Genomic DNA, 13,050 nt, shown 5'->3' on the forward strand with positions numbered 1-13,050 from the left:
TATTTTAAAATTTAGTTCAGCAGTGTAATTTTTAAAAAATCAAAGACAAGAGTAAATAAAGGGAATTCTATAATGCCAGTAAATAGAATTTAGATATAAAAAGTTGTACTAGCTCAGTAAATAATAAAATACAGAAGTAATTTTTAAAAAGTATTTGTGGATGAAATTATAGGCCTGGGACTTGCTCTAAAAATACAAACATGGAAGAGTGGGTAGGATTAGAAATGAAACAAGACTGGCCATTTTTTCCTAAATTTTGTAGCTCAGAGGTAGGTGCATGGGAGTTCACTTAAGTATTATCTCTTTCAAATACATTTGAAACTTAGTGTAAGTTTAAAGACTAATAAAAGAAATATTGCTTTTCTCTTTAAAACTAAGTAGTACTTCTTAAAAAATAAATAAAGCTTATAGTATAAATAAACTATAAATACATTAGTAAATTTTCAGGACCGAATGAAAACTCAGGGCCTTCTTTTGGCATGTTAATTCATGAATCAGTAAGATTTAGGTAAAAAACTTAAATTTTAAGAAGGGCACAAGCTGGCTTGCTAAATAGCTATTACTATCATAAACTCAGTCCACTTGCCTGACTAGATCATTGTTTCCCATATCCTTCCATTTTAAAAAAAAAAAAAAACAACACATAGATATTCTAGTGATTTTGCTCCTAATTTAGCAGTAAAATGATATCAACCAGAACAGAGGAATGTTGGCAGAATATCTTTTTGGCTATTCATTCTTTCCTGCTGAAAAAAGTACCGAGGAAGAAAGGCAAAAATAAACAGTATATGCAAGCCTTAAAAACACAGATTTTAAATGTTTTCTTTGCCATGGTAAAAAAGGATAGTGTATCAATTTTAAACATTTGTGAGTTTCAGATTTAAAGAGAAATTATTTTAATATTCTTTGTGTAATTTATGAAACATTGATCTTATTTCTATATAGTTTTCCTGATAAACATTTATTAAATTCCTGACACAACAATGCGCTTGTTTGGGGGATTAGACTAAAATGCACTATTAAAAAACTTGGTAGTACATACTAGGATCAAAAGCGTTAAGCCGTAAACCAAAAGTAGTTACTAATAACCCATGTGACCTAGGACAAATCATCTAACGTCCGGAATGTGTCAAAGGCACAAGCGTTCAAACTTTGATGTTTTACCCTATAATCCAGTCCACACTAAAATATATATATTACTGAAACACAGTTTCTTCTCCTAATGTTGAGTTTTATTTTGTTTTTTCCTATTTAATTTTATATTTCTTTTTCAAAATGAAATGAATAACCTAAGTTGATTTCAAACCACTACAGTTTGAAAAATCCTAGATTACACCATCTCTGAAATCTCTAATGTTATTTTGATATTCTAACATTAGTTGTAAATGATTCAGTTTCCTATCTCAGGTAAGAATCTTAATTTTAATCAAGTAACTTAGTGAGTATTCATTAATATTGATTGATATAAAATCAATACAAGTTCAGAGGATAAATCTTCTAAAATCCTAAAGTATTTTTTAAATAAGAAAACTCTAAGATTGCATAATGCCTTTAATATAACCAAAAGCTTAAATCGACCTGTTAAATTTCATTTTCAGAATTCAAATGTCTCCTTGGCTAACCTATATATTCCAGTAGTCAAAGAAGCTGTATCTTCACATCAAAGAAAGTAACTCCTATTTGACTCCCAAGAACAAAGAAAAATCAATAGATGACCAGTTGCAGTTAGTAATTCCAAGCACTGAGGATTAGCAAAGTAATAAACACTCAGAAAATTCTAGGTGCAAAAAGTAGACTAGAAACAGCTTTACCAATGATAAGTACAAAAGTTCTTATTTCTTAATGCAACAGTATTCAATGCACATGTCTTGTTTAAGTTTTAGCCAAAGAAATCAAGTTTATAATTATGTTCACTGTAGTCACATCTATTTACTAATTGGATGTGCTAAATAGGAAAGAAATTTTTGCTCCCCTCAATACAAATATTTCTAAAACTGCACATGAATCACATTGCTCTTTAGTAGTAACTGTGTATTTTAAAAATTAGTATGGTTTACTATCAGTGTAAACATACAGTCTTCAGACTGGATGAACCAAAAATGTTCACACATTCCGTCATTCTTACAGCTATAGAAACGAGAATGAGCTTACCCTGAAATACTTAGAGCATCGCCTCTATGAAAACTCCAAAATGTGCCTCTTTTATGCAAAATTATTTGCATTTTAGAAACAAACTGGAATAGCCTCATAGTCAAACAGTTTTCCCCCCATTCATTCCTAAGAAAAATCTTAAATGTCTTCTTCCTTGGGCCCTCAATGTCTCTACTAAGTTTAGTCCTGTACCCCTAATAGTCAACCAAAATTCAATAGAAAATTCAACCAATTCAATCAAAATTAAAATTCTCATATGAAAAAGTTTGGAGTATCTCACTTCATCATTCTTCTGAATATGCTAAAGAATTTTATTTTTTTTGGACTGGTCCAGAAAGAGATGCATGACAAAGGAAAACTTTTTTCTTAATTTTAATTAAAACTACCTAGGTCAAAAGTTTCCAAAGGATAAAAATAAAGACAATGACTGATAGGTATTTGTTTACATTTGCAGATTCTCAGATCTCCTTACATCCTAAAAACACTCCAACATGGTCAATAATTAGGGTAACTGGTTTGGAACATATTTAGAATAAATTGCATCTTTTTAAAGTATCAAATTCTTTAAAACTCAGAAGCATGTGAAGATTTATCTTCTGTTAGTTGATGTGCAAAAGTAAATCTGACATTAACAGGTTCATACTGGAAGTTACACCAATAAACCGTTTCCTTGTTTGAAATCATACAGTGAGATCACCTCTAAGCAACAGCAAAGCTTAATTTCAGAGTAGGAAACCTAATTTTTTTTTTAATTTTTATAACTCTCAAGAAGATACATGAAAATGGAAACCAGGCTAACAAAGAGGGTCTTTTACAGGCTGGGTTAAGAAATAAGTAGAGGAGACTGGCAATAACATGTTGTCTCACTGAAAAATGATTTGTACAATAATTAGCTCAGTAGCCCTTTTCTACAAAGGTAATAGAAATTGCCCACTCCAGTCCATCTAGGCAACTATAAACTATAAATTAGTAAAACTTTTCTGAAGTTAAGAGTTTATAAAATAAAAAATCTGACCTGGAATTTTAACTCAGGGTTGTAACTTTGCAAGATATATTTGAAACCAAGTGAGTTTCTACATGTTACTTAATCATGATGGTTGAGCTGAATCTGTACCTATGTGAGAACGGCAATGCGTTCTGAGTGGGTTCAGGCCGTGGCTCTGAGTTCTGCGTCATATCAGGAGTTCTCTCATCATCTGTCCCATTGATGCTTTCTGGTGTTAAAGGAGACTGAAGATCCCCGCCTGCTGATTCCTTTAAAAAAAAAGAAAAAAGGGCATGGGGATTAAAAAAGTGTTACAGTTTTGTTAAAATACACAAGATCATCTAAAAGTTAAAACTGACCCTGATATATGCTTACTTTTGAAATATGGTCATATTTCAATTGAAATTTGAATAAAAGACTTAAAAAATGAAATTTAAACAAAAAAAAAAATTTAAAGCGAAGCAATGCACAAGAAAACTATCTGAAATGATACAATTTAAAAATGTAAACCTACAACTTAGAAATGTAGCTTCAAAGAACTAAAAAACTTTCAGGTTATATAAGCAATTAATTGGTTAGATGTTCAAATCATTACTTGAGAAGAAAAAGAAAATAAGACAAAACTGCAAGATTATTATTTATTATTTATGGGAGGGTAGGAAGAGAAAGAATGAAATTTTAAGTCTCAATTCTTTTATATGCCATAATTTTCAGTTCTAATAGTCATTTAGAAAAGTAACTGGAAATATTCCTGCAACACATTATATACAACGATGTTAGTGTATTTCAGCTTTTCTTGTTTGCTACTCATAATGATATTATCTCTCTTTGCAAAATTTCCTGTTTTATTTCTAACAAAGTGAATTTAAGTTATCCCACTGGAAAATAGATGGAATTTAAAACAAAGCTCACTCTGACACTTACTCTCATGACTGTCGTCACCAGATTATCTAAATTTGATATTAGAAATCAGAATGAGGCGTCATTGGACAAACCCATCAACCACGGAAGGACCCAGCACAAGATGGTTAAAGAGCAGCTTGGTGGACCCCTTACAACTTCAAAACTGAAATATTAGGCTAAATTAGGCAAGAAAATGAAAACATCAGTATTCAATAGGGGAGTGGCTGGGGATGGTCATTATTTGTCAACCTGAAAGAATGTAAGATCTCCTCAAATAGAAACAAGATGAATATGTGTAATATAGGAAATTGCTTATAACTAGAAAAAGCGATGATATAAGGAGATACCTAGATTATGATATTTATATACAACTGTCACTCGTGGAGGAGCACTGGAAAGAAATATGGAAAATATTAACGTGGTGAGGTCAACTTTCTTTTCTGGGGCTTTTAGTTTTATACAGCTCTATGTGTTTTATTTCACATTTAAATATTTTAATAGTACCACAATGCTATAAATTATGCAAACTACCAAAAGATCAAAAGACTTCCTTCTTGATTCCACATCCTCACCTATTTTTCAATTATTAATGGAACCTCCAGTTTGACATTTAATTTTATTCCTTTTAAATTTTTCATCTGAATCTACTGTTTCTATTAACTGATAAGTCAATGCACAAATAGTTTGCAGTATATTGTGACAACATGAAATTGTTTTACAACAAAGTCAAATCCTACTGAGAGAACAGTAACTAAAATGGCTATTTCTTGGTCAATCATGGGCCATATCAATTAGCCTGGAAAAGTTTTAAGCAGCCAGTAAGAAACCATGAGGTGTTCATATTTGGTTTCAATAAATTAGGAAAATTTTTTCTCCAAGAAAGGCCAAACTAAAATAATCCAGGTTGACGGTCCAATCAGCTAAACAGTAAGTTAGCCAAGAACTGATTCAGTGAAAATGACAGCAGAAACAAATTGCTTTGTTAACATGAAAGAACACTGATATTAGCAACAAGGACCTGCTAGAACTGGTTGATAAGAGTAAAAAGGAGATTAGGATTAAAAGAGAGAGAGGAGGAGTCTCTGATTTCGTGTTCCTACGACCTTGTGGAATGAAGTAAGAAAGTTGATGAGGCATGGCTGTTGGGGAGGATAGTACTGTTGATGCCACTGAACCAGACTGTTCTCAGAGACAAGATAAGAAGGAGAAAAGGAAGAAAGGGCCTCAGGCTGCTTTTCTTCCAGAGGCTCAAATATTTGCTATATTTAACAAAAGGCATATTTAAGTTACCCTAGACACTACGTCTAAAATGAAAACAAAAGCCCTGAGCATGTTTTGTTTTTAACGATGTTTGCAAAAAAATCAACATTTGCTCAGGAGAACAAGAAAAAGTTCCAACAGTACATGAGGGCAATGAAACTCCTTTGTCCTCCAACTACTACAGAGGTAGTCAAAAGTATTGTGTGAAACCTTCTAGAAATTTTACATATGCTAAAAATAGCACTGTGAAACTTGTTTTATTTAACATATTCCAAATATCTAGTTGTTTTTAAATTAAATTCTGTGCAATTTCCTATCCAACTGTAGTTATTCCTTAAAAACTTTAACTTTCATAAAATCTATATTTTATATCTTTAAATCAAATATCAAACTAAAAAGCATGAAGTATATTTGGCAGAAACCAATAAAATTCTGTAAAGCAATTATCCTTCAATTAAAAAATAAACAAATTTTTAAAAAAAGCATGAAGTATATCTGCTAGACTACAAACTTTGAAAAAGTAGGATAATTTCTCTTTAGAAAGGGACTCCTAAGCTAATATGGCTAGCACGTCTATAGTAAATGTTTAAGGAAAAATATATCGAATAATATATTCTTTGATCATAGTGACAACAAATAAAAACTTTGCATTTTAAAATATAATAGTATCAAGGAAGCCAAAACTAGAAGATATGACCATATTATAAAAAAAGAAACCTGAGCAAGGATGTAAAAGATTCAGAAAGTGCTTAAGAATTCTCTCTCCTCATTTATGAAGTGGCAAGAAAGCCCTCCCCTGAAAAAAGCAAAAAGCCCCAGAAATATCTTGAATCACACAGGAAAGAAATGATGTTGGCTCTCACTGCAGGCCAGGCCTTCAGGGTGCTGTCACAAGCCTTCTCTCAGGTGTCTGTTCAGGGGTATGTGCCGTAGCAGGAGAGTGGGCGTCAAGGGTTAGCTCTATGTGAAGAAAAACAAATCTCCGGAAATTGTAGACCATCAAATTTGGTATGGTTTATGTAAGAAAGATTCATAATCAGGATTAAAAACACACTTCTGCACTGTTCTTAATTTTGGGCTTCCCTGGCTCAGTGATTAAGAATCCATCTGCCAATGCAGAAGACACAGGAGACCTGGGATCAATCCCTGGGTTGGGAAGATCCCCTGGAGGAGGAAATGGCAACCCACTCCAGTATTCTTGCCTGGAGAATGCCACGGACAGAGGAGCCTGGTGGGCTACAGTCCACAGGGTCACAAAGAGTCGAACACAACTCTAAGAAACATTCATAATCTGGATTAAAGACATATGCCTTCACTGTTCTTATTTTGGAGAGCATATAATTATATGAAGAGAGCTCTAGCAAATCTTCCCTGAGGCTGTAAATGTTGTTCTTGTGGTATTTGGTTCAGTAAATGAAACTTGTCAAATGATACTATGACAAAGAAGGTATCATATTTAATGTATAGGCATTCACTAATTCTAAAGGTATATTTTTGGGCTAGATATGTAAATAATATAGTCTAGGATAGTAACAGGTCTAAATGCAGACCACCTTTCAAAAAATCCATTTATACCAAGAAAATCTAAAACACTCAAGATTTATTGCATTTGAAATGTCTTTAATACACGATATAGTTCAAACCTCTGACCTTATAGATTCAAGAACCACTGCCCAAAGAGATCAACTGATTTTCATAGGATCGAATAGCTAGTCACAGAGGTCCTAATAATCACTTACAAGAAACCAGTGCCATTTGGGCAAATACAGTTTATTGCTAAAATGAATATTTTAAAAATTATGACATTTACACACACACACACAAAAGAAACTGATTTTCTCTGAATACACACACTCAGACGCATGTAGAATCTATTTTTTCTATAAAGTGAATTCTAAAAAATCTTGAGGAAAAAGTTAAGACATACTAAATATAAATCAAGATAGCCACTACAGTATGTTCAATGCTGCACAACCTGACATATTAAATGGAAAAAAATAAAAAGCCCATGACTTTTGCTTGGCTGCAAACAAGTGATGGAATTAAGTAGATTTTACTCAATTTAAAAGTCTTAGTCAACTGACAGCTAAAAATTAATTTGTTTCAACTCCAATGAAGAAACATTTGGATATTATTTGATAATATAGCCCCTTTCTCTATTAAGTTAACTGAAATATAGTATTTTGCAACTGTGAACTTTGTAAGAAATTTCAGGTTTAATGTCAATCATCACTCTTGATTATGTATCATTGACTGTTTAAAAGATTCCCATGAAAACATGAGAACATAAGATCTCCAACAGAGAAAAAGTTTTAAATTAATGTCTATTATTTAAAGAGAGATGTGAAAGAACCTGACAACTAACACATGAGTCCATGTATTCCTAGAGATATTACCTTGATGAAGACAACATGAAGATCATGACACACCCACACATTTATACCACGTGTACAACACTTAGCTCAAGAGTCTAAGAGGGAATTGGCTAATTCTGCTCTAAATGCCAGACTCCTTTCATCACAAGCCTTTAGGGAGATGGAAGGATTTATCTACAGCAGTGTTGCTCAAAGTCTGATCCTCCAGATCAACAGTCTTCAGCATCTCCTGGAAACCTGTTAGAAATGCACATTCTAAGGCCCTATGTCAGCCCTTCTAAATTTAGAAATGGTTGGGACTCAGCAATTTGTATTTTAACATGTCTTCCAGGGGCTTCTGATGTAGACTTTATTTAATTAAGGCATCTGTATTTTTCTAAATAACACTGTCAAGGCTTCATAGCATCATCTTCACCATTATAGTCACATTACAACTCAACTGTTAACATTAAGCCTTTACTAAATATTGAGCACTTTGTAATCCTTTCTTAATTCTCACGACAACTTTGTAAGGAAATAACTTATTCCCATTTTATGAATTAAAGAAAATACTAACATGCCTAAGCTCAGGAAACTAATACGGGTTAGAGTCCAGATCAAAGCCGAGCTCTAGAGTCTACATTATTGCCATTATTGCATGATATTGTCAACGTGACATTATCATTATCATATTTATTCCACCCAACAATCCTGTAAGGTAAGTAATGTAACATTCATGTTGCAGATGTATTAACAGACTTAGATTAAGCAAATTTTTCAAGACCACATAGTGGCAGAAAAAGAATTTATGTCTAAGTTTGACCTGAAAATACATATGCCTAACTTGTCTGCAATACAGCCTTGAAGAAAAGCAAAAGCTGTGACTATCTACTATTATCAGTTATCACATTTAATCTCTTGACTCCCTTTGCTGAATTCCTGAGTAATATTCTATTCTCCAGGCAGAGTGTTAATTTAGTAGATTGGATTAAACCAGTGAAAATCAAGCTCAAAATGAATAGAATCAGGGTGGTCAGAGATTACATGGTTCAAAGTGAAACAGAAATATTAATGACCTCTGTAAGAGACTGTCATACAAAAAAAGAAAGGAGAGGAAAGAGAAATGAAAATATTTTTCCCCCTATTTCTCTGGCTTCTGTAAATTAACAATCAGACTTCAAATATTTTTAAAAGATAAATTAAGGTCAGAATATTTTGGTTCTCAAATGTTAATGTACTTAAGACATTTCTTTACTCATTGTATTTCACAGCACTTTCCAAATATAAACATCTTCGATTCCCCTGATGAAAGTAAAAGCTTAAAGACATTCCTTCCACCAAAGACGACAAGCAGGGACCACAGCAGCAATGTGTAACATTTCACGACCAATTAAACAAAAACTAGTTATGATCAGAGAAACAGGAACTAAGTACAATGGCAAAGTGTAATCTATTACAATTTTATTAGAGTCTTTGGTGTATTCTTTTATTGAATGTGCTGGAGCATCCTGCAGTGACACTAGAATCATTCACTTGAGGAAATAGAGCTCCCAATGTGTACTGGTAGTAAATTTTAAACAGGCTTTTATGTTTAAAAGCATCACTACACTATCATAGCATTTAGGGAGATTCAAGGGAAGGTTCAAAATGATCATTCATGTTATTCCAGGTCTTGGCAAATATAGAGAAGGAATAATGGAGCTTTGGCTTCAATCCAGAGTTCACCTTTGGCCTGCGAGGAAATGCGTACTTTAAGCATCCTTAACAGAGCTCTCCTTTCCTCTGAAAACACTCAAAACTCTTTATACCAGTAGGGTTTACCAAACAGAGTTGGGTGTCAGCGGTGGGGAGGAAGGAAGAGTAAAATACTTTCTACAATGTTCCAATCATTTGGCTAGTCACAAAATTCCAAGGCAATCACTATCTACTTCCTTAAGAAAGTTTTATGTAAATCAGCTACTTACTGACATATTCCACAGAAACATTTGTAACATCCAATCCTTCCTTTTATAAAATCTCCTAAGGACACTTCAAAAACAATTAGCCTAGAGAAGAACCCAGTGTAAAGCTGAACCTTACCCGTAAGATTTCAACTGAAATAAAAATTTTAGAAAAGTATGTTATTAAAAAACCAAAAGTTACTGGCATTCTCTGAGTCATATTATTACATTAAAACCTTTGTAAAAGTACTGAAATGCAGCTATTTAATGAATTTTATTTGGAGATGTAATTAATTTCCAGCTGAAGAAAGACTACAATGGACAAGTGGTAGATATTAACTAAACTGTTAAAGGAAAAAGTGATACTTTTTAAAAACCCACAACCTTTGGGTCTTAGTGCTGAGATGTAAATGACCCAACTGCCAGATTTAAACACATCTTAAAATCAGGGAGAACTATATTGTTTATATATTTTAATTTTCTGTATACTGTGATGACATCTTAAAAACCTTTCTAGTTAGCCAGAGAGACAGCAGGGGGCTGTTAGTCTTAGAGACAGCAGGGGGCTATGATGGGAGCATGCCTTTGATAAGCAAATTAACCACTCCAGGAAACACTCTCCTATAGGGCCCCTGCCTTTGGGGAGACAACAGTCCAATGGTGGGGTGTTAGGCAACTGGGAACCTGCCCCTACGGTTTAGAGCCAGTTGAAACCATGCAGATTAGCCAATCCTAAACTGTTCCCACCGCCTGCCGTTCCCAAGAGAAACCCCAATTCAGGCTCTAGCCTTGGTTGTGTTGCCCTGAACGCCTGCTTTCTGCCCGCTGCCCAACCTGAGGCATCCTGCTGCCCCTAGAGGGGGCATGCGTCCTGTTAGGGGAACAGTGAAACCGCCCAGCCTGGCCACGCACCACAGTAACATGTGCATGGATTACTTTATGACAGGAGGTCCTGGTAAGGAACACGGAACTAACAAGCCACCACCAACCGGAAGAATTTAGGAAAGGTCAAAAGGAGACGTCACGTGTCCTACCACCTCCCAGAATCCTTCTCGTTGCATCCATCTTGCTGGAGTGATGCATGTACCACCAGGAAGGACCCTGAGTCAGAATAATTGGCCAGAGACAGCCCAGAAACTAATCTCATCACCAGAAACGCCCGAGACTGCAAGTCACGTGACAGAGCAGGCCTCCTGGGTTCCCTTTGCCTGCTGCGCCCCTTCCCAACACAGTCTCTTGCTTTGTCAGCACACGTGTCTACTGGACAATTCATTGCTGAGTGTCAGAGAAGAGTCCACTTTGGGGGCCCTAGGAGGAGTCACCCTCCCTGGAGCACTTCTAGGACCTGGGAGTACAATAGACTTCTGTTTCCCCAAGCGTCTCCCACGTCTCCGCTTGCAGCCACACTCGACTGGTCATCACAGAAGGCAGACAACAGGGCAATCTATGCTCCTTGTGTACAATTGTTTTCAAGTTGTATGCATATTAGAAAACTGACTTTTAATTGCTAAACAGATTTCTTCCCCCCTCCCCCAATGAGACTGTTATACACATTGGTATATAAGGGAAAAAATCCTTTCTCCACCGGTACAGATCAACTGAAGAGTGCATATTTCTATGTCCACTTTGAAAATCACCTTAATTTTGTCATTATTTTTCTAAATTTATCTCTGGCATAAGGCATGATATCATCTAACATGAACAAGGAATAGAAAGTAGATACCCACCTGTGAAGGTGTACTGGTAAGTTCCATCTTTTCCTGTGATTTCTCCTTTGCTAGTCGAGCAGCTTCTTTAAATTCCTGAAACTTTTCTGCAAACTGAATGCAGAAAGACTACATACATTAACCAAATAAAAATAGGTCTTAATGCCCACTTTTACTCTAATTTTCTTCCATTTTACTGAATAATTGACTCTTACACAAGCAACTTAGCCCTCAAATCAATTATAGGCATAATATGAAAATGACGGGAAAATAAACCTAATATCAAATATTTGCATACCATAAAGTACTCTGACAAATCTCATTCAAAAACATCATGATACAACTAAGTTAGAATTTGGTGTCAGCTAGCTTTGCTATGTCCCTCCTTGGTTGTTCAGATATACTTTACTAAGACCAAGGCAGGGGATGGGGTAGAGGTTGGGAGTGAAATCAGAAAAGATGGGCACACTTATCACAGAGAAATTTAAATCACCTAAGTGTCCACTCCTAAACATCTCTGTATCTGGAGCAGGCCTTTAACTTTTACTAGGATATTAACTCTTGTATTACATGAGGCATTTTATTTTCAGCAATACAAACAGCAACATTTATTACTGTCACTGATGACATTACTAAGTTTTCATTACCAAAGATTCCTAAACAGCAGCAGAAAGGAAAACAGGTCCCCACAAAGGTCTTTAAGATTGGCAACAATTTAAAAAATTATTTTTATGAAATGCTAACTCTTAGGAACTCAAGGTAATCTAATAAATAAAGGTCATGGCTACAAACAGTATCTCTTTATGCACTGGAAGTGGAAATTACTCTCCCACTGTTCTCAGAGAGAATAAGCTAAGGTTACAAAATAACCAGATTTTTTTAAAAACCGAAAATCTTTGTGCAACTTTATCTATTAGAGTTGGCAATAAAAACATGAAATTACAGGTCCCTCTCAAACCTGATAACCCAACCCCAATTTCACTTTCATCTTGGGAAGGAAAGCTTTGGAAGGAAAGGCTCATGATATTCTGACCTACTGCAGAGAAACAGAAGGTCAAAATTAAAGCTGTTATTATAACAATTTTCCTTCTTACCTTAAACCTGTTACCCCCCACCTACAACTTGTAGATCAGTAAACTGAATCTGCATTATTATACTAATCTAATTGAAGAGAATATCATATTACTGTTAAAAAAAAATCTGAATATACAGCTAAAAAGGTAACATTCACATTGTTGGAAATGAAATAAAAGCAAAACCATAATTAGTCTTTATGTAATTTGAAGTAGTACATAAAGTTTTTCTTACACTAATTTGGCATTCCAAGGTAGTTAATGTTTAAAACTCTTCTCAACTTCATAAAGACCCAAGCTGCTGTTAATTTTTATAGACTTAGGTTTCCATGATAACAAAATACCACTTGGAAAGCACTCTAACAATCCAAGCATAGTTGAAATTCTCCGCATCCATCAACCTTAGGAGACCACACATTTCTTTTCAGTGCTTCTGCTCTCCACATTTTGAGAGCACCTTGTCTACAATTGCCTTCAGAGACTCCTCCAATCTCTTATAATGTTCTGCTTCATGTACAGTTTTTTAATGATAAAAATAAGCCAGAATATTTCCATGCTTGCTTCATTTATGGAAAAGATTATATACTCCTCTGGGCCCCCTACAAAGCACCAACCTTAATCTTCAAGGTAGCTTGGAAAAGAAGTCATGGTTTTGTTACTTTTGGACCAAAACATTCT

The 13,050-nt window shown here is 34.6% G+C and overlaps 1 protein-coding gene across 1 annotated transcript in view; it reads right to left on the bottom strand.

The window, feature by feature from the left end:
* Positions 1 to 13,050, bottom strand: part of HOMER1 (homer scaffold protein 1) — a 125,460-nt gene that overhangs the window by 57,762 nt on the left and 54,648 nt on the right. The window contains exons 4-5 of the mRNA XM_070468605.1: positions 11,321 to 11,413; positions 3,266 to 3,405 (exon numbers count right to left, since the gene is read on the bottom strand). Of these exons, the coding sequence (XP_070324706.1) occupies positions 3,266 to 3,405; positions 11,321 to 11,413 (233 nt within the window). The remainder of the gene's footprint in view (positions 1 to 3,265; positions 3,406 to 11,320; positions 11,414 to 13,050) is intronic.

This window comes from Odocoileus virginianus, chromosome 6 (assembly GCF_023699985.2).
Source record: "Odocoileus virginianus isolate 20LAN1187 ecotype Illinois chromosome 6, Ovbor_1.2, whole genome shotgun sequence".
Classification (NCBI taxonomy): Eukaryota; Metazoa; Chordata; class Mammalia; order Artiodactyla; family Cervidae; genus Odocoileus; species Odocoileus virginianus.